The sequence below is a fragment of the Prunus dulcis genome, chromosome 3 (assembly GCF_902201215.1).
Source record: "Prunus dulcis chromosome 3, ALMONDv2, whole genome shotgun sequence".
NCBI classification, from domain to species: Eukaryota; Viridiplantae; Streptophyta; class Magnoliopsida; order Rosales; family Rosaceae; genus Prunus; species Prunus dulcis.
The window spans coordinates 2,750,251-2,777,750 of record NC_047652.1 but is presented as its reverse complement, the minus strand read 5'-3'; the positions used below and the strand labels follow the sequence as shown (position 1 = coordinate 2,777,750).

Genomic DNA, 27,500 nt, shown 5'->3' with positions numbered 1-27,500 from the left:
CATTCATTAATAGAGCACGGCTCAATATCATCATCTTTTATGATCTCAGCAGCCACTGAGAATGCAAATATATCATCGATGATCATCTCATTTCTACTCCACAATTCATCAGTGGACATATAATTTATGGAGATTTCTTGACTTTCAGGTACAGTTGCCACTCCAGGGGCACTTGTCTCACCAATGACGTTTTCCTTTTCAGGAAGTACCTGTCCCTCTTTGGGGGCATTTGAATTATGAATTATGGGCTCTCTATTTATTTCATTTGGATTCATTTTGTCCATCAACTTCCTCTTTCGAGGAACTGAATCCTTTGAGCCTAGTGGTCTGCCACGCTTCAGGCATGCAGCAGATGAACCATTTGCTGGCACATTGCTTTGTTCATTATGGACATCAATCCGTGCGGGTGCATTTGCAGCTGGGATATGAGATTTCGTCACCTTTACTGCATCATTAAATGCATTTGGCATCTGATTTGCAATACTTTGGAGGTGAACAATCCTTCTCACTTTGTTTTCGCATTGAGCAGTATGAGGATCGAGATGAGACAATGTGGATACATTCCACGATAATTCATGTCGTTCTTCAGGAATGAGTTTGCCTTGTTCTTTAGATACATATTTTTCTCCCTCTAATAGTGGGAAGATTGTCTCATCAAAATGACAATCCACAAACCGTGCGATAAAAATATCACCCATCAAGGATTCCAGATATCTGATGATAGATAGTGAATCAAAACCAACATAAATTCCCAATCTGCGTTGAGGGCCCATCTTAGTACGTTGCGGTGGTGCAATGGGCACATATACCGCACACCCAAAAATTCTTAAATGTGAAATGTTTGGTTGATTCCCCAATAGGAGTTGTATTGGAGAATATTAATTGTTGGCGACGGGCCTCAATCGCACAAGTGATACTGCATGTAAAATGGCATATCCCCAAGCAGAAACTAACAACTTTGTTTTCATTAGCAAAGTGCGTGCTATCAACTGAAGGCGCTTAATTAAAGCTTCTGCCAAGCCATTTTGAGTATGCACATGGGGAACAAGATGTTCAATGTCAATGCCTAGTAAAATGCAGTAGTCATCGAAAGTCTGAGATGTAAATTCACCAGCATTATCGAGTCTGATTGACTTAATGGGATAATCTGGGATTTGAGCTCGTAATTTAATTATCTGAGCCAAAAGCCTAGCAAATACCATATTCCGAGTAGACAAAAGACAAACATGTGACCATCGGGTAGATGCGTCCACCAAGACCATAAAGTACCGAAATGGTCCACATGGGGGATGAATAGGTCCACAAATGTCCCCTTGAATTCTCCCCAAAAATGATGGAGACTCAACATCAACCTTTGGTTGTGATGGTCTGATCACCAACTTCCCTTGTGAACAAGCTTGGCAAAAGATGTCACTTGATAACATAATGTGTTTAGTTAACAAGGGATGTCCTTTAGAGTTGGTGATGATCCTGCGCATCATGGTGGATCCAGGATGACCCAACCTGTCATGCCAAAGCTTAAAAGCATTTGAGTCAATGGACTCTTGGTCCGTGACACTATGTGCCTCAATTGTCCATATGGTTGTATAATACAACCCTGATGAGAGCGCACAAAGCTTCTCCAATATACGCTTTTGGGTATCACTGGAGGTAATGCAAAGATATTCCATGTGTTTCCTCTTTCTTTGTTTCAACATGGTAGCCATTCAAACGTATATCTTTGAAACTCAACAGATTCCTTCTGGAGTTAGATGAATACAAAGCATCTGGAATGGACAGTATTGTTCCATTTGGTAACATAATTTGGGCTATTCCTGAGCCTTCAATAAGATCTGCAGGACCTGATATGGTTGTTACCTTTGCTTTTGTAAGCATTAATTTTGAGAAATACTTTCGATCTTGAAGGATCGTATGAGTGGTGGCGCTGTCTGCGAGACAAATATCTTTGCCAATAGCCTTTGTTTTGAGGGCATCCATAATTTACATTCATGCCTTTAAATAAGTAAAATAAGCTGAACCAATAAAGAAGAAAACATTACCACTTTTATTGGATTGAAATGAAAAATTAAATAACACTTCAGCTAATACAAATAATACATTAAGGAATTTAATCTAATTCGGACTCATAAGCTTCATTCCCTCTTTCAGTAACAAAATTAGAAACATCCAGATGCGTCTTATTTAGCTGACGCGATATTTCTGATGAGCCATCTGTGGCTGGCGGAGCATGATCAATGTAATTTATCTCTACTTTCCTGTTCTTAAGTGAAGCTTGATAGAGATCCGCCAAATGCTTGGGCGTACGACATGCGCGCACCCAATGTCCCTTTGCACCACATCTGTGACAAGTGCTTTCAACATTTCTAGGCACATGGCTCATCTGTGCCTTTCCCTTATTACGGGATGCATTTTTGCCATTCGTGGATGGACCGCTCCTTGGACCTAAACCCTCTGAACGAGCACCACGATCTTTTCTGCTTCCTTGCCAGCGGCCACGCTTGCCCCCTCGCCCACGTTTGTGGATACTGCCATGAGATGAAGTGGCATTCACTTCCTGAGATGCAGCATTTATTTCAGAAAGTGGTGCTGAGCCCGTTGGGCGAGATTGGTGATTCTTTAATAAGAGCTCATTATTCTGCTCAGCTAACAAGAGGCAAGATACAAGTTCTGAGTACTTCTTGAAATCGCTATGTCTATATTGCTGCTGAAGGAGGACATTTGAAGCATGAAAAGTGCTCAGAGTTTTTTCGAGCATATCCTCCTCAGATATATTTTCCCCACATAGCCTCATTAATGAGGTAATTCTGTGGATAGCATAGTTATACTCGGACACTGACTTGAAATCTTGAAATATCAAGTGAGTCCATTCGTATCTAGCTCTTGGGAGAGTCACCATCCTCTGGTGATCGTCTCTTTCACCTAGAGCTTTCCATAGAACCAACGGTTCATCAACCACCACATATTCGCTCTTCAGCGCTTCATGGATGTAGCGGTGAAGAAAGATCATGGCCTTCGCATTCTCTTCAGGCGAAGCATCATTCTCATCTACAATTATTTGTCCGAGGCCATTGACTCGTAGATGAATTTTGGCATCCAGGACCCATGATTTGCCATTCGAAACTTTAGGCTCAGGATCTGGGACATTAAGCCACTTATTAATTGGAATTTCAGGCCCTCATTATTCAGGTATATTAATTGATGATAAAAATAAAGTGCTATGAATTTGCTGGTATGGACGATAAACCCACACCATACCTTAAATAAAATTAAATGTGCGGTAAAGTAAATTCATAAAGTAAATTGTTTGCTGTATGGACGTTAATTCCACACCATACTTTAAATAAAAGTAAATATGCGGTAAAGTAAATTTATAAAGTATGAGGGTTAATTCCACATCATACTTTAAATAAAAGTAAATGTGCGGTAAAGTAAATTCATAAAGTATGAGGGTTAATTCCACATCATACTTTAAGTAAGAGTAAATGCGCTTGTATGGGCACTAATTCTGCTCCATACTTTTTAAATAAAAGTAAAGGCAGCTGTGTGGACGATAAATCCGCGCCACACTTTTAAATAAATATTGCCGTATGGGTAATAAACATACTCCATACCATAAATAAAATAAATGTGGAGATAAAAACCTCCACCTAATATATATGAAGTGCATAATATATCATATATTGTGGGCAATATAACTGCGCCACTATTCAAGATATAATAGATGGGTTTTAAGATCACACCATCATTTTATTACAATAATTTGTGTTACAACGCGATGGGTAAAAAAAAAAATTACACCACCATAAAATAACAGGACGGGGTATAAAAACCGCGCCATTCCAAATTACGTTACAAAGAAGTAAATTAAACAAGCATGGATTAAACAACATAGAAATTGTGAGAACACAAAAAAGAAAGTTTGCATGTCGTCGTAGTAGTAAAGTGAGAGTAGACATATGACAGAGAGGAGACAGAGAAATAACCACATAGTGTTGAGTTGGGAAAAATTCAAAAATAAAAAGGAGTGACTATCGTGCTGATAACATGTTATAAAACTAGAATAATAAGAGTATGAGAAGTACCACTGTAATATTGGGAGTGAAATTATATTTCTCTTTGTGGTGTTTACACTGACAGAATTTCTCCTCAGATAGACTCCACTCTTTCTCTTCTCTCTGACTCTCACTCTATTCTCTTCTCTCTTTCGTGTGTGTTTACAAGCAAATATAATGCCTATTTATAGGCAAAGCAAATGGCTTTTAAGGGAGACATAATGATTTCTCCCCAACATCATTATCTCATCTTTTGACTAATACCATCTAGCTTTATCTATGTGGGCTTCACTTCTTTATAAAATATATATATATATATATATTAAACAGCAATCCACCCTACACTGTTCTTAAGAGCAGTGTAATGGCGAAAATGCCCCTCTTTTTAAATATTGTTTTTAGTTTAGTTTTCTCTTTAGAACAGTGAATTGCCCAAAATACCCTCTACTTAACCTTTTCTGATCTTCCCTTTTTGCCCCTACTCTTTTTACTAAAATACATAAATGTAAAGAATTAAAAAGAGAGAGAGAAAGGAATAGATGAAAACAAACGGAAAGAGGAAGAAGAAGGAAAAAGAAAAAGAAAAATATAGAGAGACAAGCGGGCCCAACAAAAGGCAAAAGTTTTTTATTTATTTATTTTTATTTTAACTTCCTATAAATTATATATTACTTATGTAATTAACATATTGAGAGAGAGAGAGAGAGAGAGAGAGAGAGAGAGAGAGAGAGTTTATATCTCATGTAATTAAATGTATCACAAAACATTATTGAGGTTCACGCGCTTATCACAAATGGTCTCTGCGAAATTTTTTAATTTAAAATTCATAAAATTTTGGTTTTCTTTTGAAAATTATTTAAAATATATATTGTATTTTAAATACATGTGACACTATATTATTGGAAATGTGGGCTCCACATATATGCCACATCAACCAACTAATGGAGTTTTTAAAAAATCATAAAACTTAAAAATGAAAAAAAAAACAAAGGGTTTTCATAAATGGTCCTCAAGGTCAAAATCCTTCTACATATAAAACATGTTATTAGTCTTTATTTTGTAACTTAAACTTGCTATATATTTTCATAACTTTATACACATTTCAAATGGTTTTAAAACCCGCAGTATCGCGCGGGTACCTTTGCTAGTATTATCTTTAAAGTATTGCAACTCTACAAGTCTCTATCATCATCTAAGTCATTCATTTTAAGTAGCATCCGTATGGTATTCTTTGTAATAGTAAATTTGATCCAAAACCACATAAAACTAAAAATAGTAAATATTAAAAAACAAAAAACAAAACAAAAAAAGCATTAATCGAGCATTAACAAGAATACAAAGCGTCAATGGGTTCTACCACGGTGGTGGTGACTTTCCCCTTCCCCCATGGCACCCCGGTTCGAAAACCCATGTGCCCACATTGGTACTTGTTGAGCCCCCTTCCCCTTAGAGTAGCCTATTGTTGTATCCAAAAAAACAAAAAAACAACAACAACAAGGGTACAAAGCAAATGAATGGAATGGCTGCAGATAAAATATATAGACTGTTAATTCAAAATATAGTATCAGTCTTAGTAGGCAGCCCGCTGAAGAAGTTGAAAAATGCTGCTGTCGGCAACATATGGCGAAATCTGGGAGGCATCATGACAATCAACCCTGCGAATGCAGCCACCGCCGTGAATGGTGTCACATACAACACAAAGGTAACTGCAATGCAAAATGTTACGAAGAGGACTGTGGCACGCCGGTCTCGCCAGCTTAACAGCAACTGAAATCGCTCCTCGAGACTAGCCATATCACCCACTAGAGCCTGAACGCTACTAGCATTGCTCCTCAGCCGATCATACCTCTTTCCCACCAGCTCCATATTCTGGCTCGTTGGATACGTGCAGAATTCCTCATCCAGCTCATCAAGGTTCACGAGTTCAAGTTGTGAGAGCTTTATGTTAATGTGGGGAGGACACCTAGCCCGGAAGTGGAAGTTCCATAACCCAGATAGAACCATGCAAAGAAAAGCCGTGGGCAGAATTAGTTGCGGGAAGCAAACGAGCATGAGGAAGAAAACATGGGCAAGAACTGTCATTATGGGATTCTTCCACATGCAAATTTCCCAAAACCATTTGCCTGCAGAAATGACTCCGGACAAAGCTGTCGCTAGCCTAAAGAAATTTGCTCTACTCCGTCGTATGCTCCACAAATGGCAGTTCCCATCACACATGTATTCCACCACTTCCCTTGTCAGTGGAGGATCAGCTCGAGAAAAATGTGCTTTGACTAGGTAAAGAGCAATCATCCTTAACATGTCAAGCTGCGCCGCCGTGATGGGCCTTAAGTAGTGCATCTTGGGCATCTGCGGCTGTGAGTAGGAGTAAAGCGTCTTAACAAAAGAGGTGCAAGAAAATCGAACTGCCAAATGCAACTCCCCCATCTTCTTAACACCTGACGGATGAACAGCCAGCAGTGGATATCGGTGTGTGTATACACGGCCTGCTTCCAGTGATGAGATACGAATTCGAACCTTCCCAATCATCGCGTGTCTGGAGCCATTCCCAAACTGTAGGTTGTTGTCAAATACACCTACAGTAAGAACCGTAGCAACATCAAAAACCTCCCATATGTATTGTTCATGATATCTTGGACACAGTTCCCCAACAATGGTTCTTGTCCGGAACCATTTATGACCATACTTTGCTACGCAGTATGCATCTGTTGTGCCCCTTCCGTCACGTGTTTTCATTGGATGAAGCTCTACAGCATCCAAGATTCCGAGCTCTAAAACCCCAATTGATGGCCTCCATAGCTTCTTTGATGAGGGTCGTAAATCACTGTTATAATGAGGTGATTCATTGGCGACATGGTATCCTCCCTCTAGACAAAGTCGGAGATGGATGCTGGATGATAATTTTTCTCTTTCCGACTCGTTTTGATCCACAGCCACTGGCTTTTCCAGTTTATACCATCGGCCACGGATCATACTATCATCAGCACGCCTATCGACAGATTGCAGCGTTATTGTGACCCTCCCAATGATTTCATCTTTTCTAGGAGACACATGATCGTAAACAGAAATGATTAGATGATCTTCAAAGGGTTCAGCAGCGACAAGAAAAAGATCTTCATTCCAAAGGGGGTTTAGATTTTGGGCCTGAATTTTTTGTGTTACCGAAACCTGGTTTCCTATTTTTACCTGGACATAAGCATATGGGAAACGATTCTTGTCGTCTATAAACAGGTTGTGTGCCTCGATAACATTAACACGTAAATACCACAACCTTGGTGCATGATAGACCTTTGAGCCTAGCACTGTGGAGGTAAGTAGTCTGATATCAACACGACTGCTTGCATTATCAGAATGCCATGCACCGGGGAAAGCCTCATCTGCTTGGGTGCCAAACCAGACTGCGAGCATTAGCTCACCGCTAGCTTTATGGCCTGTATTGTCTTCAATCCGATACCATTGTGGAGCAAGAGGATTATCAGATTCAGGAGGGACTCGCAATGGAACGTCAGGGATGTCAAATTTTACAATCCCCACAAATTCATGATCATCCCTATCAGCATCATTGTCCCTAACCAAGACTTCTAAGACAGATGATTTTAGCCGATCCCCTGAAAAGGCAAAAACCTCATTCCATACTGGATTTTGTTCCTTTTCATAGTAGTTGGTAAACCATTTATATTTGTTGAAGTTTCTATATAACAGTAGATTTCTTGCACACTAAGTATATGAGACAAAGTTGTAGAGAGAAAGAGAGAGGGAGAGAATCTGCTTCAGAGAGAAAATGATTGAAATAATGCAATGCACACTGATTTCATTTCTAACAGAACATTCCAATTTGTACAGCAGAGAATATGATCTCAGCCATACAATTTAGTGTCAGCAATATGAGCTGCACACTTGGCATGAGCTAGGACCTATGAGACCTACCCTCTAGAAACAAATCTAAGCCTTACACCTGTCAACTAACAAACTTAAACCAGTAACAGAATTTACATTTCAACATTCCCTTCTAAATTGTTAACTGGTTTAACACCAAGCAATCCTCTGAGATAGTTAAACCTGTCTTTAGACAGAGCTTTAGTGAAAATGTCAGCCACTTGCTCTTCAGACCTGCAGTATCTCAAGTCCACCACTCCATCTTGTAAAGCATATCGGATGAAATGATACCTGCGGTTGATGTGTTTGGTTTTCTGATGGAAAACAGGATTTCTTGTCATTGCAATGGCAGAAGTGTTGTCCACCATTAATGGAGTTGCATCAGTTTGCAATTCTCCAAAATCCTCTAGAACAAACCTCAACCATATTGCTTGTGTAGTAGCTTCACTTGCACTGACATACTCAGCCTCAGCTGTGGAGAGAGCAACACTATGTTGCTTGACTGATGCCCAAGAAAATACTCCACTGCCAAAAGAGAAAGCATAGCCAGAGGTGCTTCTCATGTCATCTTGGCTTCCTCCCCAATCACTATCACAATATCCAATTAGAATGGCTTCTTTTCCTTTTTGATATTCAATACCAAAATCAATGGTGCCTTGAATATACCTCAGCACTCTCTTGGCTGTTCCATAGTGTTTCTTTGTTGGACAATGCATGAATCTAGCTAATAGGCTAGCTGCAAACATTATGTCTGGTCTTGTAGCTGTCAAATACAATAGACTGCCCACAATCTGTCTGTACTCATTCTCATCTGCAGGATCACTTCCATCATCTTTGCACAATTTTTCAGTTGCCACCAGAGGAGTACTGACTGGCTTACATTGCTTCAAACCAAACTTGTCCAGCAAAGTCAGAGCATACTTCTTTTGATTTATGAAAATGCAGGATTCAGTTTGAATCACTGCCATACCAAGGAAATGATATAAAAGGCCTAGATCAGTCATTTCATACCTTCTCATCATTTCAGTCTTGAATTCATCAATTAATTCTTCACTGCTGCCTGTATATACAATGTCATCAACATAGATTGAGACTATTAGAGTTCCAGAGTCTTCCTTAGTCTTGCAATACAAAGTAGCCTCACTTGTGCTTCTGACATAACCACAGCTAACAAGGTAGGCATTGATTTCCTCATACCAGGCTCTTGGAGCCTGTTTCAAACCATACAAGGCTTTCTTCAACTTGTACACTTTGTCTTCATAGTTTGTAGTTACAAAACCATCCGGTTGATCTACATAGACTTCCTCCTTAAGCACACCATTTAGGAATGCAGACTTGACATCTAACTGGTATAATTTCCACCCCTTTTGAGCTGCCAAAGCTATGAGAGTTCTAATTGTGTCAAGTCTGGCCACAGGAGCAAAGGTCTCATTGAAGTCGATTCCAGGCTTTTGTGCATAGCCTTTGACCACCAGCCTAGCTTTATGCTTCTGTATTGAGCCATCAAGGTTCAATTTGGTCTTATAAACCCATTTCACACCAATCACAGGTTTATCACTTGGTCTATCAACTAGTTCCCAAGTCTCATTTTTCTCAATCATTTCCATTTCTGCTTCCATTGCCTTTTGCCAAGCTTTATCCTTTGATGCTTCAGCAAAGTTCTCTGGCTCAATGATGCTCATATTGCATCTAGCATAAATCTCAGTGATGTCTCTAAGCTTTACAGGTGTAGAACTTGGAGAATCACTTGGTGAAGCAACATTAGTAGCAGCTGTAGTTACTTGAGGTGGACTGGGAATGTCTATCATTGTTTCTTCATGCTCCTCTTCACTACTTCTGGAAGTGTCTTCAGACCTCATCTGAACTGTGACAGAATCAACAGTTTGTGTGTCCCAATCCCATAGTGAGTTCTCATCAAAGATCACACTTCTAGATGTAGTGATCTTGTTGGTTTGCAAATTGTACACTTTGTATCCCTTTTCACATTTGCCATAGCCAACAAAAATGCACTTAACAGCTGCATCTTCCAGTTTAGACCTCAACTGATTAGGCACATGATAGAAACATATAGAACCAAACACTTTTAAGTGTTTAACCCCAGGCTTTCTTCCACTAAAAGCTTCAAATGGAGTGACATTATCTAAAGCTTTTGTGGGGCATCTATTCCGGATATAGACAGCTGTATTCACTGCCTCTCCCCAAAATTTGTATGGTAGTTTCTTCTCTTTCATCATTGTTTTGCTCATCTCAACAATGGTCCTGTTCTTTCTCTCAGCAACCCCATTTTGCTGAGGTGAATAGGCCATGGTTAGTTGTCTTTCCAACCCAATTTCTTCACAAAACTGCAGAAATTCAGCAGAGGTATATTCCCCACCTCTGTCACTTCTAAGTTTCTTCAGTTTGTATCCACTTTGTAGTTCTACCATAGCCTTAAATTTCTTGAAAATATTGAAAACTTCTGACTTGAATTGCATGAAGTACACCCAGCACATTCTGGTGCAGTCATCAATGAAAGTCAAAAAATATTTGTTTCCACCTATTGATGTGGTCTGCATTGGACCACAAACATCTGAATGAACCAGCTCCAGAGGTAACTAGCTCTCCAAATTTTCTCTTTACCAAAAGCCTCTCTGTGGGATTTTCCAATTGCACAGACTTGGCAAATTCTGTTTGCATTTCCAATTTCAGGCAGACCATAGACCAGCTCTTGTTGTTGTAACAACTTCAGACTCTGCATATTCAAATGGCCAAACCTCTATGCCAATACCAAGTGGATTCTTCAATTGTTGCTTTCATAGCCACTGAGTTTGCATATTTCAATGACAGTGGGAAGCATCTGTTTCCTGTCATGGAAACCTTTGCCAGCAGATTCTCCATTGACCTGTCATCAAATATTTCAACCATAGAATCACCAAAGACAAGATAGTAGCCATGCTCTACCATTTGACCTACACTAAGTAAGTTTTCATCCAATCCTGGTACAAGCATAACCTCTTTGATATATCTAGGCCCAGCTTTAGTGTCAATCACCAAAGTTCCTTTTCCAGTTGCTTCCACTAAGTCTCCAATGCCCATTTTTACCTTTGCAGTGACTTTGGTGTCAATATTGACTAGAAGGGATGCTTGTGAAGTCATGTGGTTGCTGCATGCACTGTCCACATACCACACACCATTATTTTTCACTATTTCTGCAGCATGACAAGCATAGAACATGTTGCCTTCTTCCTCCTTGTGTGATGCATAGTTAGCAGCTTCTGGTTTTCCCTTGCAGTCTTTGGCTATATGACCAAACCTATCACATTTATAACATTTAGGTTTGCCTTTAAACCAGCAGACACCAAAGTGCAATTTGTCATAGGTTTTGCAAGGCACCTTTGCTCCCTCAGTCTGACATTCCTTTTTAGAATTGTTTTCAGACTTTGAGTCCCACTTCTTCCCTTTCTGAGATTTCCAATTCTTTTTGGATTTGGAACCCCCTGCCTGCCCTGTGTTAGACTGATCTTTAGAGCTCACATTCAAACTAGAGAAAGCCTTCTCAGTCACTCTCTCATTATGCCTCTGCAGCCTTTGTTCATGAGATTTTAGAGATCCTATAACCTCTTGAACCCCTATAGTTTCTGTATCTTTTGTCTCCTCTATAACCTCAGCAATGGAATCATATTCTCTGGATAAACTAATCAAGAGTTTCTGAACAATTCTCTGTTCAGTTAACTCTTCACCATAAGCCTTCATTTGATTTACTAGCTCAAGTAATTTAGTGACATATCCAGACAATGATTCATCATCATGCATACGAGTGTATTCAAATTCTCTCCTAAGAGCTTGAAGTTTCACAGATCTTACCTTCTTGTCTCCTCTGAATTCTTGCTGCAGGATTTCCCATGCTTCCTTGGCTGATTCCTTCAAAGCAATTCTGGGAAAAATATCATCAGAAACTGCATTCTGGATCAGACCCAATGCCTTAGCATCTTTGGCAATATTTTCTTCCAAAACAAGCTTTTGAGCTGCTGTCAGATCTTCTCCTTCTTCCTTCTTCACAGATTGCTCATATCCATTCTCAACCATATCCCACAGCTTGTGAGATTTGAAGATTGTGCACATCTTTATTCTCCAGAAATCGTAGTTGCTTCCATTGAAGATGGGAGCACGAAGCTCACTCATGCTAGATCCAGCCATGTGAGACTAGATAATGCTACCTTCAGCTGGATTGATTTCACTACGCCCAGTCTCAGATCAGAACCTTCGCTACTGATACCATGTTGAAGTTTCTATATAACAGTAGATTTCTTGCACACTAAGTATATGAGACAAAGTTGTAGAGAGAAAGAGAGAGGGAGAGAATCTGTTTCAGAGAGAAAATGATTGGAATAATGCAATGCACACTGATTTCATTTCTAACAGAACATTCCAATTTGTACAGCAGAGAATATGATCTCAGCCATACAATTTAGTGTCAGCAATATGAGCTGCACACTTGGCATGAGCTAGGACCTATGAGACCTACACTCTAGAAACAAATCTAAGCCTTACACCTGTCAACTAACAAACTTAAACCAGTAACAGAATTTACATTTCAACAATATTCACCAACTCGTACCTCAGTATATGGAGCAAGCCTTCCTGTAACATCCATGGCAGGAAGATCATGAGCCTTAACAACCCTTACATACAAAAAATACATCTGTTCAACTAGATCATAGACACTTGCAGTCTTCTCTCCATGAATAACACGGCCACTAGCAACTCTTCCACCTCCAAGTTTAGGGCTTGTCTCTGTAAGTGAAAATTCATGGGCTTCATACTTAAATGCATTATCGTAAACTTCTGGAGCAACTGGAGGATGTTGTTGGCGTTGGCGGTCATAACTTGGATTAGGAGAATGACGACAGGTGGGCCTTGTCCCAACTTCCGAATTATTAGAGGTGCTTGTAGTCTCATCTGCAGCAACATCCCCCAGATGTGAATCTTGGCCATCACGACTTTGACTAGAACTATGTTGAGAGGTACGCCCCGTCTAATCTTCTGTATTAGAGATGCTTGCAGCCTCATCAGCAGCAGCATCACTCATATTCGATGGTTGGCTGCTGTTACTACTTGAATTAGAAATACGTTGAGAGGTGCGCCTGGTCTCGGATCCCTCAGCTTCCACATTAGAGGTGCTGGAAGTCACAATCGCGGTGCTGGCAGTCTCATCAGCAGGAGTAGAAGCATGACGAAAGTTGCGCCCTCTCTCAGCTTCCACAATAGCGGTGCTGGAAGTCACAATAGCGGTGCTGGCAGTCTCATCAGCAGGAGCATACCCCAGCAGAAGTTGGCTTGGATTAGGAATTTGAGGAAAGTTGTGCCTTGTCCCAGCTTCCACAATAGCGCCGCTGGCAGTCCCATCAGCAGGAGCATACTCCAGCAAAAGTTGGTGGCCATGACTTGGATTACGGAGACGTGGTATCTCAACTTCTGCATTTGGAGAAGTGTTCGTCACGGGATTTGAAACTCCTTGATTCGATCCATGAGCTACGCTTGGATCCATAGTACCTAGGGCTCCAACAACAGCAATTGGGGTGGAGGGCCTAATTGATGGGTCGTCAGTAACATAAACCTTTAGGCCGAGCTCTCCTCTTACAGAAGACCATGAGAGGCGACGCTTTTTAATCAAAGGGTAATGCGTAACAGCAGCATCAGAATAAGAGCAAAATAAATTCCCAGTTAGGCTAATCTTTCCAATAAACGATCTTGAGGAGGTAGCTGTGGCACTACTGTAGACACATGCATCGAGAGTAAGGTTGTGATAATTCAAAGGATCAAAAATGTTGAAGCAGAAGCTTTCATTCCAATCTGGATTAAGATTCTTTTCTATAGTGGTGGTAAGGAGCCTCTGACCATCAAAGTTAAGCTCCACAAAGGCATTGGATGAGCCTTGCCCATCCGTAGGCAAAATATTATAGGCGCTGACGACATCTACCCGCAGCTTAGGGTTGCTCATAGTGACGTATATGTGTGTATACTGGAGAAATGGAAAGTAAACTACAGGCACCTGCAAAGGAGGGAATAACTAAAATGAGATACTGACATATGCGTTTCGGCTCATTGATATGTAACAGAGAGATGATCAATTCTATAGAATCAAGGGATCAATAGTTCAAGCATATGTTTTAATAAGTATCAATGTAAACCAATCAGTAGGCCAGGGGGTGAACTGCAACAATTTCGTTATCCAGATGCATAAGATTTCAAAACCTTTATCTTAATGCATGTTCTAAATGAGGAATCTTTAATAAATAACATAACATAAAAAGTAAGCCCAAAATAATAAGCAACTAAAACAGCATATTTAGTTAAAAGTGTTCCACACCCCTCCAGTGTCTCTTAACTGAAAGTTGAATCGATGCTCAAAGAAGAAACTAAGAAAGAAAAAATTAATATGCATATACACATGGTTTCCAGCCTACCTGGTTTCATAGAAATAGAAAAGGAATATGATCATTGAAACTGATATTTTCAGTTTCAGCCAAGGAGGAAATGGTTGGATTTGTAAAGAAGAAATGCCTCTGTTCTCTAACTGGGGATTTTGAAGAGAAACGATCTGTTTTCTCTGCAATGTGTGTTTTTTAATGAGGAATAAATAGTTACAAGTCTAACTTTGTTTAACTAGATTAATCAGTTATGTTCCACTTCCTCTTTAGCTTCAGTTGTCTTGTCTCTCCATGTATTTGGAACTGTGAATTTAGAATTTGGGTTAACTAACCAAGAACAGTACCAATATTTGGACTGTGAAATTATCAATATTAATTCAAGGTTTATGTAATCTCCTAAAAGAGAAACCCATCAAGTAGAAGAAACCATTTTATTTTGAAAGAGAGGGAGAGAGGAGAGAGAAGGAAAAGGGAGATGTGTTGGCCAATGGCTTTTGTATCTTTATGGTTCTTTGACAGCAAATGATGTAGAACACCATTCATATCCAGCAGGATATGCCCAAGTTATTAACAAACTGGCCGCCAGCAGAACTCAACATTTTTTAGTATTTGGTTGATTGCTTTAACTAATGCATTTGGCCTAATGTTGGGGAGATGATTAAAATTTTATACTAATGTTTGATCTAGTCTCGGATGTCGCAAACTCTTACATTTTATTGACTTTGGACTAGTTTACTTGATAAACTTTGATGCCAAGATCACTTTTTAGTATTACATCGTTTACTTCCCTCATGATTATGTACTAGACAATTCTTTATTAATTTTATTTGGGGAAAGTTATAGTTTTTGTGAGTACAGCTTGGTCATTTTCTATTGTAATCTCACTAATTTTAGGCTTTATGCAGCAAATGTGTTGATGGTGCTTGGTTTAACAAGTCTGCTGGCTTTATACAGCAAATGTATCTTAGCTAAGCATGTTGGCTTTCTTTCTGTTGATGATGTTTGGTTTAACCAAGTCTGTTGGTTTTATGCAGCAAATCTGTCTTAACCTTTGTGGCTTTGGTTGGATATTTTCTTGATGATGTATTGACCCTTTTGCGTCTACATTATGACAATTTCACTTGATTAAAAAAAAGTACAATACAATGTATACATTTGAGCTCTTCTCCAATTGAAAATTGACCAAAGGCTCTCTCAGTTGAGACATGGAAGCTAAAGACGGATTTGAATGGCTGATATAGTTTGATTTTGTGTTGGTTTCTTCACATCTGTATTTTGATCCTTCAAAACCACCGTTCAAGCATGTATTTTGATCCCTCATATCTATATTTTTTCACATCTGTATCAAATAGTTCAAGCATGTATTAACACATCAATCATGTATTAACAACAGGTAGTAGCAGTTTATTCAAAGCAGGAATATGAACCAAATTTTTGAATTCCTGTGCCACACATCTTTATCAAGTTCTCAAATTATAGACATTAATTAAAATTATCATTAAGTTGAGATTTAGTTGTGGTTTCTGAGTAGTTAAGATTTGGTGGTTTGTTTTTTGTTTTTTGTCTGGTTACATTTGGAGGAAAGAAACTCTGAGGTTTTGATCTTGAGTGCCAAGCAGGGAGGAAGAGGAGGGACACAACCACTGTGGTAACCCCCCTCTCAACTGATTGTTTTTCTATCAGTGATTTGCGGGACAAAAAAGAAGACGAAGTGGTTTTGAAGCCCAAATGCAATGCATGATAATATGGGAAATAGACCACTTACAAGCCCAAACCTAAGTAAACCTACAAACTTAACAAACCCAAGTGAAGAAACCTACAAGTAATTTTATTTCAATGTAGGGAGGAAAGATACAAAGCTTTAGATATGGAACTTAGATTTAGATATAGGAGCTGGTAGTTTTTCAGCTTGATTACATAGAGGTGCTAAACCGACTAACTAAGTTGGCAAATTACTAGACAAGTCGGTTGTTTAAAGTAACCGACTATCTATAGTATTTTCAGCTACTAGTTGTCCTATAATTCTAGAATTATCCAGTTACAATTACATTAGATAATTATTAGTAGTTAGTACCAGTTTTTCTTTACAAATCAGAGGAAGCTAGAGCATATTTTCCCTGAAAGTTAGCCTCAACGCCATTCAACAGACCATGATGACAATTCCAATGAATATGCATGTGTTCCTTAGAACAATGGAAGAAATTCTAATACAAATCCCACTCAAGTCAAGTTGGAGCATATGGATATCATAAAACGCCTAAATTTGCTGGATACAAATTGGCATTGATATTTCCCAAGTGATGAGCTTTTCGTTTGGTCAATTTGATATTGATATGCATCTTTGCTTAGTCAAATGAAATACTTTGGCTAATTTAATTTATCATCAATTAGTTGGTGGAGTTAAGAAAAATTAAGAACATTATCTTGTGACATAAAGTGAGGAAAATTAACACCACATATATTGACGAGTACGGAAAAAGAGGAATTCGAACTCTCGGTAAACAAAAGTCTACATAACAATTTCAATGCTACGCCTTGAACCACTTGACCATATATTATTTTTGAGATTTTCTATTTAAACCCCACACTTCTCTTTGTTCACTTCAATACTTAAATCATTAAGCTGTAAGTTTTATTATTATGTAAAAAGACAAAAAAAAAAAGTCATCCAACTTAATAATTAACCCTAGTACATCTATACACACACCTCACCACTCTTCATATTAAGTTTTAGAAACCTCCTTCTAACTTTCTGTTTACAAACTCTCTCTCTCTCTCTCTCTCTCTCAACAATACCCAAGTGTCTGTTCTCTTTCTCTAGAAAGTATTAAATTTCGGATTTGGGGTTTCATTTGTTTGTGTTTTTTTTTTGCTGGGAACAAAGAAAATTGTTGGGTTTAAATAGAAAATCTCTTTTAGTTCTTATTTTTTCAGTTTGGGGTGTATTTAAGGGTAGTTTGGAAAGATAGTAGATTTTTTTTAGAAATTATAAAAATTTAAATTAAAAGTTGGGGTGAACTTAGAACATGGGATGAACTAAGAGAAATGTATGATTTAAATAGAAAATCTCTTATTTTTTATTTGGCCAATAATAGATTTAGACTCATAATGAGGAATTACAAGTATATATTTCCATTCCACGAGAAAAAGAGGTGTAAATTCATTGTTGGGTTGGGAGAGAGAAGTAAGGTATAGCTACTCAAATTCTCTAATTGGTCCTCTTGTGCCTAGGAAAATCATACCACACTACCCATTCCTGTAAAATAAATAATTTAGAGGCAAAGAAGAACATATATTTAACAACACCAAAAAAAAAGTACACGTGGACCCCGGAGGACAAAACCAAACATATTTCTCTCCAAGAGCACGAAGCAGTAACAAACAAAAACTTTATAGTTTTTTTTAATATATATTTATTTCTTGAAGCAGAATCTGCCGTCGGCAGACTATTCAAATTCAACCCATCACAGTTTGAAACAAGTTCATGTCTCTCTCTCTCTCTCTCTCTCTCTCTCTCTCTCTCTCTCTCTCTAATGGTAATTTGTGGATCTCTCCACTAGCATGACATACCAAAGAATAAGTTAACCACTCAAGACACAAGAGATATTAGAGTTAAAAATCCATAATCAAACATCACATCCAACAAATTAACAGCACACCCAACATTAGAAAATGCCTTCCTTTGTCTCTTTCAAGCACCACCATTGCCCTAATCCATTAATTTCACACATTTAATAGAAAACCTCTGCTCTCTCTCTCTCTCTCTCTCTCCTTTTTTTGGTCAATGATCAAACTTAGTCACCCCCACAAACCATATTGCTCTATCTCTCTTCTTCATCCTCTTCCTCTCTTTCTTTCATCAAACACATCATCACATCTTGTCTCAACAGCCCACCATCACAATGACCACTCAAGAACCAGAACCAAACTCAACTTCAGATCACATCCTGGACTGGCTTGAAGATTCAGTTACTTTCTTCCCAACTTTCTTGGATGATCCTTACCATTCAAATGACATCAATGGCCTTCAATGGTGGGATGAGAGCCATGATCTGATTCATTCCAACACCACCTCTACTTCTCTCAACAACCCTACTAGCATTGCTCTCCCTACCACCACAAGGCCCCCAAATCCCACAAATTTGAATCATCAGTCGCCGTCTGATTCGTCCAAGAAAAGAAAAGTCTCCGATGACCAACACATTGATCAGAAGAATCATGTCCGTCCGATCAGTCTGGCGGGCCAGGGGGACCAATTAGTTGATGAAGTAGTGGTGCCAGTTAAGAGAACAAATGGGAACAAAAAAGGCACAGCTAAGACGACAGGGAATAACTGTAATAACGGTAATAGCAAGGAGGGGAGGTGGGCAGAGCAGTTGCTAAACCCTTGTGCTTTAGCCATCACAGGTGGGAATCTGACACGTGTCCAACACCTTCTGTATGTTCTGCATGAACTTGCCTCTCTTACAGGCGACGCCAACCACCGCCTGGCGGCTCATGGCCTCCGAGCACTGACTCAGCATCTGTCCTCCTCTGGCCCCAATGGCTCTGCCTCAGCACCACCTGTTACTTTTGCTTCCACAGAGCCAAGATTTTTCCAAAAGTCTCTGCTCAAATTCTATGAGGTTAGTCCATGGTTTGCTTTCCCAAATAACATTGCAAACTCTTCAATTCTTCAACTTATTGCTGAAGAATCTGATCGAACCCGAAACCTTCACATTGTTGATGTTGGTGTGTCTCATGGTATGCAATGGCCTACTCTGCTTGAGGCCTTGACTCGGAGGCCGGGTGGTCCTCCCCCATTGGTGAAGATCACAGTTGTTTCTGCTGCTGCCAACACTGAAAATAACCAAAACAGAGAGACCCCATTTTCAATAGGTCCTCCCGGTGACAATTTCTCCTTTAGTCTTCTTGGTTTTGCCAAGTCCATGAACATCAATTTACAGATCAACCGCCTCGACAATCAACCTTTACAAAATTTAAATGCTCAAGTGATTGACACCTCCAACGACGAAATGTTGATTGTCTGTGTGCAATTTAGACTCCACAACTTGAACCACAACACCCCAGATGAAAGAACTGAGTTCTTGAAAGCACTGAGAAACATGGAGCCAAAGGGGGTGATCCTAAGTGAGAACAACATGGAGTGTAGCTGCAACAATTGTGGGGACTTCGCCGCGGGGTTTTCGCGGCAAGTGGAGTACTTGTGGAGGTTCTTGGACTCAACTAGCTCGGCGTTCAAAGGGCGAGAGAGCGATGAGAGGAGAGTGATGGAAGGAGAGGCAGCAAAGGCTTTGACAAACCGCGGAGAGATGAATGAAGGGAAGGAGAAATGGTGTGAGAGAATGAGGGGGGTAGGGTTTGTAGGGCAGGTGTTTGGAGAGGATGCCATAGATGGAGGAAGAGCCTTGCTGAGGAAGTATGACAGCAATTGGGAGATGAGAGTGGATGAGAAAGATGGGTGTGCAGGGTTGTGGTGGAAAGGGCAGCCTGTTTCTTTTTGTTCACTGTGGAAGACTGATGTGAAAGTAAGTTACAGTTAAAAAAAAAACACACACACACACACACAAAACATTTGTTAGTAGTAGTGAGTGTTTCTCTTTTCTCATGTCTTGAATTTCAGAGGGTATAAGAGTTTGTATATGTAAATGCTGGTTTTGCAATTTAGTGTTCCAGCTATATTTCCTTGATTTCATTTAATTGCTCCTTTCGTGATTTGCCCAACCCTATATAGAGTGGTCAACAAATTGTGATACTTTTTTGCCTTATTATCACTACCACCATACAGAGACATTGAGAACTAAACCAGTAAAATCAAGAAAATAAAAAGGACACCACTGGATCGTAAGCCCCGTTCAGTTAGTCCAAAGGACCAAGCGAATAACTGTGCAATCGGCCAAGATATACTCCGGGTTTGAAGCCCAAAGGCTCCACACGTGTCTCAGCCCATCGCACGAGGCGATAAAGACTCCAAGCACTCGGAGGTTACCTGTTTCCAGGCCTGCATCTCTGCAGTTAGTAGGGGCCCGGGGACTTTCCTGAGCCTGGTTTCTTTTACAGAACCGTGGCCCATTCGCTTCGCCCAGTGATGTCAAGATTGTCGGCCTCCACGCTTGATTATAAACAACTCCAAAAGCTCTTGTGTAGCCGATGTGGGATTCTGAACACAGGAATAATTACACGCAGAATGCAAGGGACAAGGAACCAAACAAAAGACAAAACACGTATGGTTTTGATGCAAACCTGCGAGCGGTGCTAAAATTCAAATGAGCTTAATCTATCTATGCCGAAATGATTATGCTTTTTACTCAAGCTGGAAGAGAAATTACCATAACCTTGTAGAACATCTGCACATGATTCACATAAAGCTTCAAGTATATACACAAAACATCCATATTTACTTCATGGGGTTACAAAATTACTACATGTCAAACCAAGTATGTTTAGCCACTATGCAAATCCCCTATTAGCTTCCCCCTAATACTAGCTAACTCATGTTAAGAATCATATATCCGGACTGAAGTGCGTATTTGCTGGCGACAAACAGGGCACTTTGGTGCTACATCCCGTTCGATTGATATGCTGCAGATTTGGCAACAAACTAGATGCCCGCAAGGAATGAATGCTGATCGCCTTCTCCTCATCAGACATATGACACACAACTGTCCATCTGGAACATCTCCTGCATCCTCTTCTTCTTCTTCCTCTTGAATTTGGGCTTCAGCATTGCTGGCACGGATTGATCGCTGTAACTCCCTTTGCTGCCTCCACACTTTCCATCTATTCCAATTCCTGAAACAATATTTGTAACTCAATTTATTGAAACTAATTTCTGATCACTGTGATCATCTGTGTTTAACCAGTTCCTTTTCCTCTCTTAAATTCTAATGGGTGCGTATGAGATCCCATACCAGAATGAGAAAATTGTGTAATAATTACGGAAGTTGTAGTATCAGACCAAAAGTAAACCAGAATTTGTAATACGTCATACATTTCTGTATGTTTATTTTACTGAATTACATATCTTTGAAGAAATTATTTCTGGATCACTTTAGGCCAGGTAAAACAAAAGGGAGAATAGCGGAGAGAAGAAAGGATGCTTTTATTTTCATAGGTTTGGAAAGATGGAGAAAATCAGTAGTTTTTCATTTTCTATGAGCCGACTTTCTCTCAGCTCTCACCTATTTTGTAGAGTAGTTGAGAAGGAAATCTGGAGTTATTCAATCTCCTCTTCTTCTTTTTTTCTCTTTAGATATAAGGACCACATAATGGAAATTTATTATGTAAAAAATTTCTCATCCACCACTCCTTGACAAGGACAAGTTAGGTTAAGGAAAATCAAAAGAGGGACAGCTCTATTCATGCAAGACATGAAAGAGAAAGGTTAAAAGAAACTGAAATCCGGAATTCAACATGGTTGAATGAATCCCATGGAAGGAAACTACACACACATTACAGAACTTCAGCATTATACAAAGTTGTCCTTCACACCAGCCTACAGACATTTAATAGTTTTCGAGATTGAACAGGAATTTGCAAGCAGAGTGGAGTAAAAAAATTTAACATTTCAAGGGAAATTTGTACCTGGAAACAGCATAGGCAAGGACTCCAATTGACACTGAACCAAGAAAAATCCCACTCCAGAATAGAACTTTTGTGCGTGATGTAAGATCTACAACCATCTGATCCTTAGACATCTCAGAGCTGCAAAAGATACAATATCAGTTTAGGGCAGTTGAGCAACAAATAAATTGACCTTCCTACAGCCACATATTATCAATCAGGGAGGGTGAAGGAATAAAGGAAAGAATTGGAATCTTCAAAAATAAAAATTAAAAAAGGTAAAGCTGTATATAATATTTCTATCCTCTGGACGACCGGACTGAATCTTAAATCGGGATGCTAGTTTTTAACCACTGAATAATCCAATAGATGAGAGCACTGCTGCACCAGTACATTATAATAGAAGAAACTATAAGTTATACTGTTTGACAACAATTAAGATGGAAGGGTACAAGAACTGAAGTCAATCGATCCAACCGAAATCCTACAAATATTTACTGGATTAGAAAACAAAAGCGATGCGGACATCTTTGTCAAAGCCATTAGGGTTTACAAACGAAAGAGATGGCAGAGGGAATTATTAATTAGTTTCCTAATTTATTTGTTAGTTCCCAGGTTCTCTAAGTTTTCCAGATTTCAGTAGGATTTCTAAGTTTCTTATTTTATTTGGAATAGGATTTCTTTCCTGGAATAAGTTTAATTTTCCTTTTTCACTCTAGGGTTAGATTATGATAAATACCCCGTCTATGTAATTCATCATGGAGTTGAGTTGTTGAGATATAAAGAAAAGCTTATTTTCCAGAGATTGGAGACTACTTGGTGTGAAGCCAAACCCCTGGTGTGATTCCAGACCTATCCCTTTTGTTCTATTTTCTGTTTTCCATTGTTTTCGCTTCTGCTAAACTACCTAAATACTCAATTCACCCATATCCTACATCAAAAAGCCCATCCTAGACATAGCAGAAAATATAGAGAACACATCTGCCAGAGTAAGAATAACCACTTTTCCATATCCAACTGCAATACTAAAGATTCAAGAGAACATGCTCAAGAACAAGCCCACTTACAGAAAATAGGGAAAATCTTTGCAAGACTTAATTTCCAGTACTCCGTCTTTAACACTGCAGAGACCAACAGCACTAATTTCCTTTCCCAATGGAAGAATCTTCTCTTCATCTAGCAAACCAACCTTAGAAACCAGAAACAAAAAATGACATTACAAGATTTGTAATAAAATGAGAAGCTAAAGAACACTAAAACTCAGATACTAACAAGGACAATGAGAGCCAAAATGCAGAACTTACCGGGTAACGATGGCCAAAAAGTGCCTCCAGGAATGTGTACGGAGAAGGATTAACAGGATGCAGATGATGATAAACTGTGGTAAGAGGTAGGGGATGCCTCGATCCATCTATATCCACAGCAACAAACTCCGAAATCGGCCTTCGGCCACCTTCAGCAAGAATGAATGGAACCGTTCTGAAAACCTTCGATTCTCGCTCCCTCCAAGACCGAGAGAATATAGCTCTCAAATCCGACGGCCATCCCACGAAACCTTTCCACTCATTATAAACGCACTACAAGAATTCAATTTACAATTCAGTTTTCATCGAAATACACCACAATAAATAGCAAAGATTCAATTTTCTCAGCAACGAAAGAAAAGAAAACGCACCGTTTGAGTTCTCTGAAGAACCACGGCTCTTTCCTTTGTACCCTGGGAGACGAGCACGCCGGAGTTGAGGATGTTCCAGTTGCCGTCGACGGCGGATTTGGCTTCAACAGTGCCGCGTACAACGACGAGCTTTGCATCGGACTGCTGCGATTCATCGGAGTGATCGAGGGAGAGGATTGAGCGGAGATCGGAGACTTGGACAGAGGGAGCGTTATGGAGTTTTCGAAGGGCCGAGGAGACGGAGTTGAGCTTGAGGACGGTGCGCACGGCGGCGTACGCTAGGGCTACGCCCAAAATGGCGCCATCGAAAGAGAGGGCGAGTTGGGAAACCAGGGAGATTAGGGCTTGCTCGTGCGATGACATTGCTGTGTTTGTCGTCTGGTTTCTACATTCGTTAGGGGGGAAAGTGATGAGAGATAACGTGGTGATATGGCGGTGACTGGCGGGTGGCGGGCTGGAGAGAGAGAGAGAGAAGGGTCGGGAAATGGTGTTTTTAGTAGATTTAATCAAAGACCATGGGTGATTTAGTAATTGACGGACTTCGACTGTTGAGTTTATTCGAGAGCGGTTCCATTTGGGCCTTGTCCTTGTGGCATGATACTGCTCCATAAACAATTGTTCAAGATTCAATCCAACCCAAGTCAATTTATTTTAATAAAAGCTAGCTCTTGGCACACGTTCAGGCATAGGGGTGGGCATTCAAACCGACAAACTGAAAATTTGAGCCGAACCGCAACAAAAAAACAAGAAAAAAACCTTATTGACCAAAACGTCAAAAATCGGTCAAAAACCTAACTGGACCAGTTTTGAATCCGGTTCTATATCTTCAAAAATCGGACCGAATCGAACCAAACTGATCAAATTAAAAAATAAATAATTTCAATATTTATTTATATTCAATACTATATTTTTAATCTCATAACTAATATTTATCCAAGTTCAATTTCAAAACATCTCTCTTTTCTAGCTTTAATATTTATTTTTTATATGAAATTAAATAATTTATTAATTTTCAAGTCAAAAAAATAAAATTTTAATTGAAATTTGTATTAAAAAATAATTTGAATTATCCGGTTCAAAACCAAACAGGACCGAAATCGAACCAAAATCAGTTCAACTCGAACCGAATAGTTTTTGAAATTTTTTTATTATAATTGAACCGAACCAAATTGGATGAATAGTACCAGATTCGGTTCTAATTTGAGGCAAAAATCAGTCCAAACTGAACTGTACCCACCCCTATTCACGCATGTGCCAATTGGTTTTTATTTTATCTTTTTTATTTTATTTTTAGAATTAAGAAAAGATAATATGGGCAGTTATATTCCATAAAAGTAGGACTTATTATCTGATTTTGTTTTTAATTTTAATTTTTTTAATATGAAAAAATGTGAATTTATCATATTATCCTCATTTAATAATAATTTTAATTCTTAATATTTGAATTAACCAAATGTATTGTTTTTGGTATTTTAAATGTTTCAGCATTCTTTGCCTTTTGCTTTATATATATAGATTAATAGTTTTTTTTTTTATCAAATAAAAACTTATTAGATAAACTTCAATGGTACAATCAAAGACTCAACAAAACATCTAAAATACCAATCACAATAGGCTACTAGCCCGCATCACCATAATTAGCCATAAGCAAAAACAAACCCCACAAACCCAACATAACCAAAAACCTAAATCAACCCATGAGCCTAAACGAACCCTACCACCACCACCTAAAGAAGCATCATCATGACCATACCCACCACCGCATCTGTAATAGATATGGGGAAAATATGATTTTCAGCGATCTACCTGTGTATAAGTGGGAACAAATAAACGAAAACAACAACTTTGCCAAAAAAATAATTGGGTCAAATTAAAAGAACATGAGCGGTGTTAGGGAGCGAGTTTTGGGAGTACGATTTGATTGAGAACATAGACTAAAAGGGGTGATGGGGAACTTCAATCTAATCATGGCTTAGAAGAAACCACCACAAGGGGCTTTTTATTCAAAACACTCCAATAGACTTATTCACTAACCTAAAAGGAAAAGACAAGAAGAGAGGAGGGGAGGAGGGGCAGTGACGCTTCTTCCTCCTCCCCCCTCTATGGAATTTTCCTTTAGGACTCACAGAGAAAGAGAGCTGCTAGAGTTTAAGAGAGGGGCATTTGGTTTAGAACCGGACCATTGACCTAACATAATCCTAATATGTTTTCCCACTACCAACAAAAAATATATGAACAGTTGAAACAGTTTATTGAAGTATGTCTAGTATACTTTAAAAGTAAAAAACTTCTCTTTAGAATTAAATTGTTTATTTCACATTTAATCTATATTTAATTTTAAATGTTTGATTTGGAGAAATGTGGACAAAACGAAGGACGTTGTAAGCAGTAGTTGGGACCACCAACTAACCTTTGGTCTAGTGGTATTTTGTTTTCAATTGATTAGAGGAAGGCTAATGTTCTACTCACATGAATAACGAGGACAATACCTAATTATGGTATAGCTTTGGTGTGGGTGTATTGGCTCCTTAGATGCGTTGTTGAATTTGAGCTTCAGCGTTGTTGTAACCCCCTTTGTTGGTTGCACACTTTCCATCTATTTCACTTCCTGAGACAATATTTGCAAATCAATTTGTTGAAATTCATCTATAATCACTGTTATCATCACTATTTAACTACTTCCATTTCATGTCTTCTCTCAAATTCTAATAGGTGGGTACAGAAGTTGCAATATCACACCAAAATAAAAATAAAATTTCTAATGCATGTTGTAATATTACACCAAAATAAAAACAAAGAACTGGGAATCTATTATCTTCTTTTGGGTTTCATGAATTTCTTCTCGTTTCCTTTAGGAAGAACAAGTGCTCCCTTTGCATCCTTTTCCTCTGAGTCCTTTTGCATCCCATGCATCCCTTTTGGGCCTAAGAACCGCAAAAAACTAAAAAGACCTCCAAAGGTGGATTGATCTCATGAGTGTTAGGGAATTCTTCTCATTGAAGCATAACTCAAATTTTGCTCCTTATTAGCCTAAAAATATCCAAATGATCTTAAGATTCTGAAGAACATTAAAACCCAATTTGTCTTCAACAAAACATATATGAGGTAGCAAAGAGACGTTAATTATTGACTAATCTCATCGCGTGCAAGTAAATTAAAGCCTTGACGATAGATGTGATACCCTTATTTTAGAATTTGCACTGAACAATTAATACTACTCTAGGCTTTAAAAAAAATTCAAGTATTAACCACCATGATAAAAAAAACTAAAAGTAATAAGCAGCCTCGTTTTTGCCCTCTGCTTTTGTTTTGTCTTCTGGTGTGTTGTTTTGTTTTGGGACATGCATTTGGTGCAGGCTTACTCTACCTTGCTCTCCGCGTCCTTTTTCTGCTACCTTGTTTCTTCTTCTTCTTTTTAGAGTGTTTGTACCATAACTGACCGAGCAACTAGCTAGGCTAGATCATTCAAGTGCCATGCTTTGAGAGGTCATCACCTTAGCCAAAGAAGCATCACCACAAATCACAACTCTAAGCAAAGCAAGAGGAGTCCCACATTGGAAAACTACAAGAGATGGAGACTCTCCCTCACCTATAAAAGAAGACTACTCTTTCCTTAGAAGAAAACTGGCTCTTGAGTACTCTCTCTTCTGGATCCATCTCTAGGCTGAGCTTCTCACTTGTTATCTCTATATTTGGGTCTAATCCCCTTGTACAAATGTAAACAAACATTATCATAATGAGAACACCCTTCTCCGTGGACGTAGCCCATCATTCGGGTGAACCACGTATATCTTGTCTTCTATATGTTTATCGTTTGCCCAAATCCTCACATACTTGGTGAAGGTCCTCATCTTCATCCATCATCCATCACACCTCATCACTAAGTTGGACTCAACCTTGGCCTAACCATTTTGAGCATCAACG

At 39.0% G+C, this 27,500-nt stretch overlaps 3 protein-coding genes across 3 annotated transcripts in view; 1 reads left to right on the top strand and 2 right to left on the bottom strand.

The window, feature by feature from the left end:
* Nucleotides 1-5,603: 5,603 nt before the first annotated feature.
* LOC117620940 (FT-interacting protein 3-like) lies at nucleotides 5,604-13,908 on the bottom strand. The gene is made up of 3 exons (XM_034351200.1): nucleotides 12,966-13,908; nucleotides 12,515-12,866; nucleotides 5,604-7,734 (listed from the first exon to the last, which is right to left on the bottom strand). The coding sequence occupies exons 1-3, from the start codon at nucleotides 13,906-13,908 to the stop codon at nucleotides 5,604-5,606; spliced, it is 3,426 nt and encodes a 1,141-aa protein (XP_034207091.1).
* A 4,297-nt stretch (nucleotides 13,909-18,205) lies between these two features.
* Nucleotides 18,206-19,881, top strand: LOC117620939 (protein NODULATION SIGNALING PATHWAY 1). Its single transcript, XM_034351199.1, has one exon. It carries the CDS (start codon nucleotides 18,241-18,243, stop codon nucleotides 19,879-19,881), a length of 1,641 nt encoding a protein of 546 aa, XP_034207090.1. The 5' UTR covers nucleotides 18,206-18,240.
* A 773-nt stretch (nucleotides 19,882-20,654) lies between these two features.
* The window catches only part of LOC117623333 (E3 ubiquitin-protein ligase SPL2), a 17,669-nt gene continuing 10,823 nt past the window's right edge, over nucleotides 20,655-27,500 (bottom strand). Inside the window, exons 2-6 of the mRNA XM_034354273.1 lie at nucleotides 23,577-24,049; nucleotides 23,206-23,478; nucleotides 22,969-23,090; nucleotides 21,923-22,042; nucleotides 20,655-21,130 (exon numbers count right to left, since the gene is read on the bottom strand). Of these exons, the coding sequence (XP_034210164.1) occupies nucleotides 20,836-21,130; nucleotides 21,923-22,042; nucleotides 22,969-23,090; nucleotides 23,206-23,478; nucleotides 23,577-23,939 (1,173 nt within the window). The 5' untranslated portion in view covers nucleotides 23,940-24,049 and the 3' untranslated portion in view covers nucleotides 20,655-20,835. The remainder of the gene's footprint in view (nucleotides 21,131-21,922; nucleotides 22,043-22,968; nucleotides 23,091-23,205; nucleotides 23,479-23,576; nucleotides 24,050-27,500) is intronic.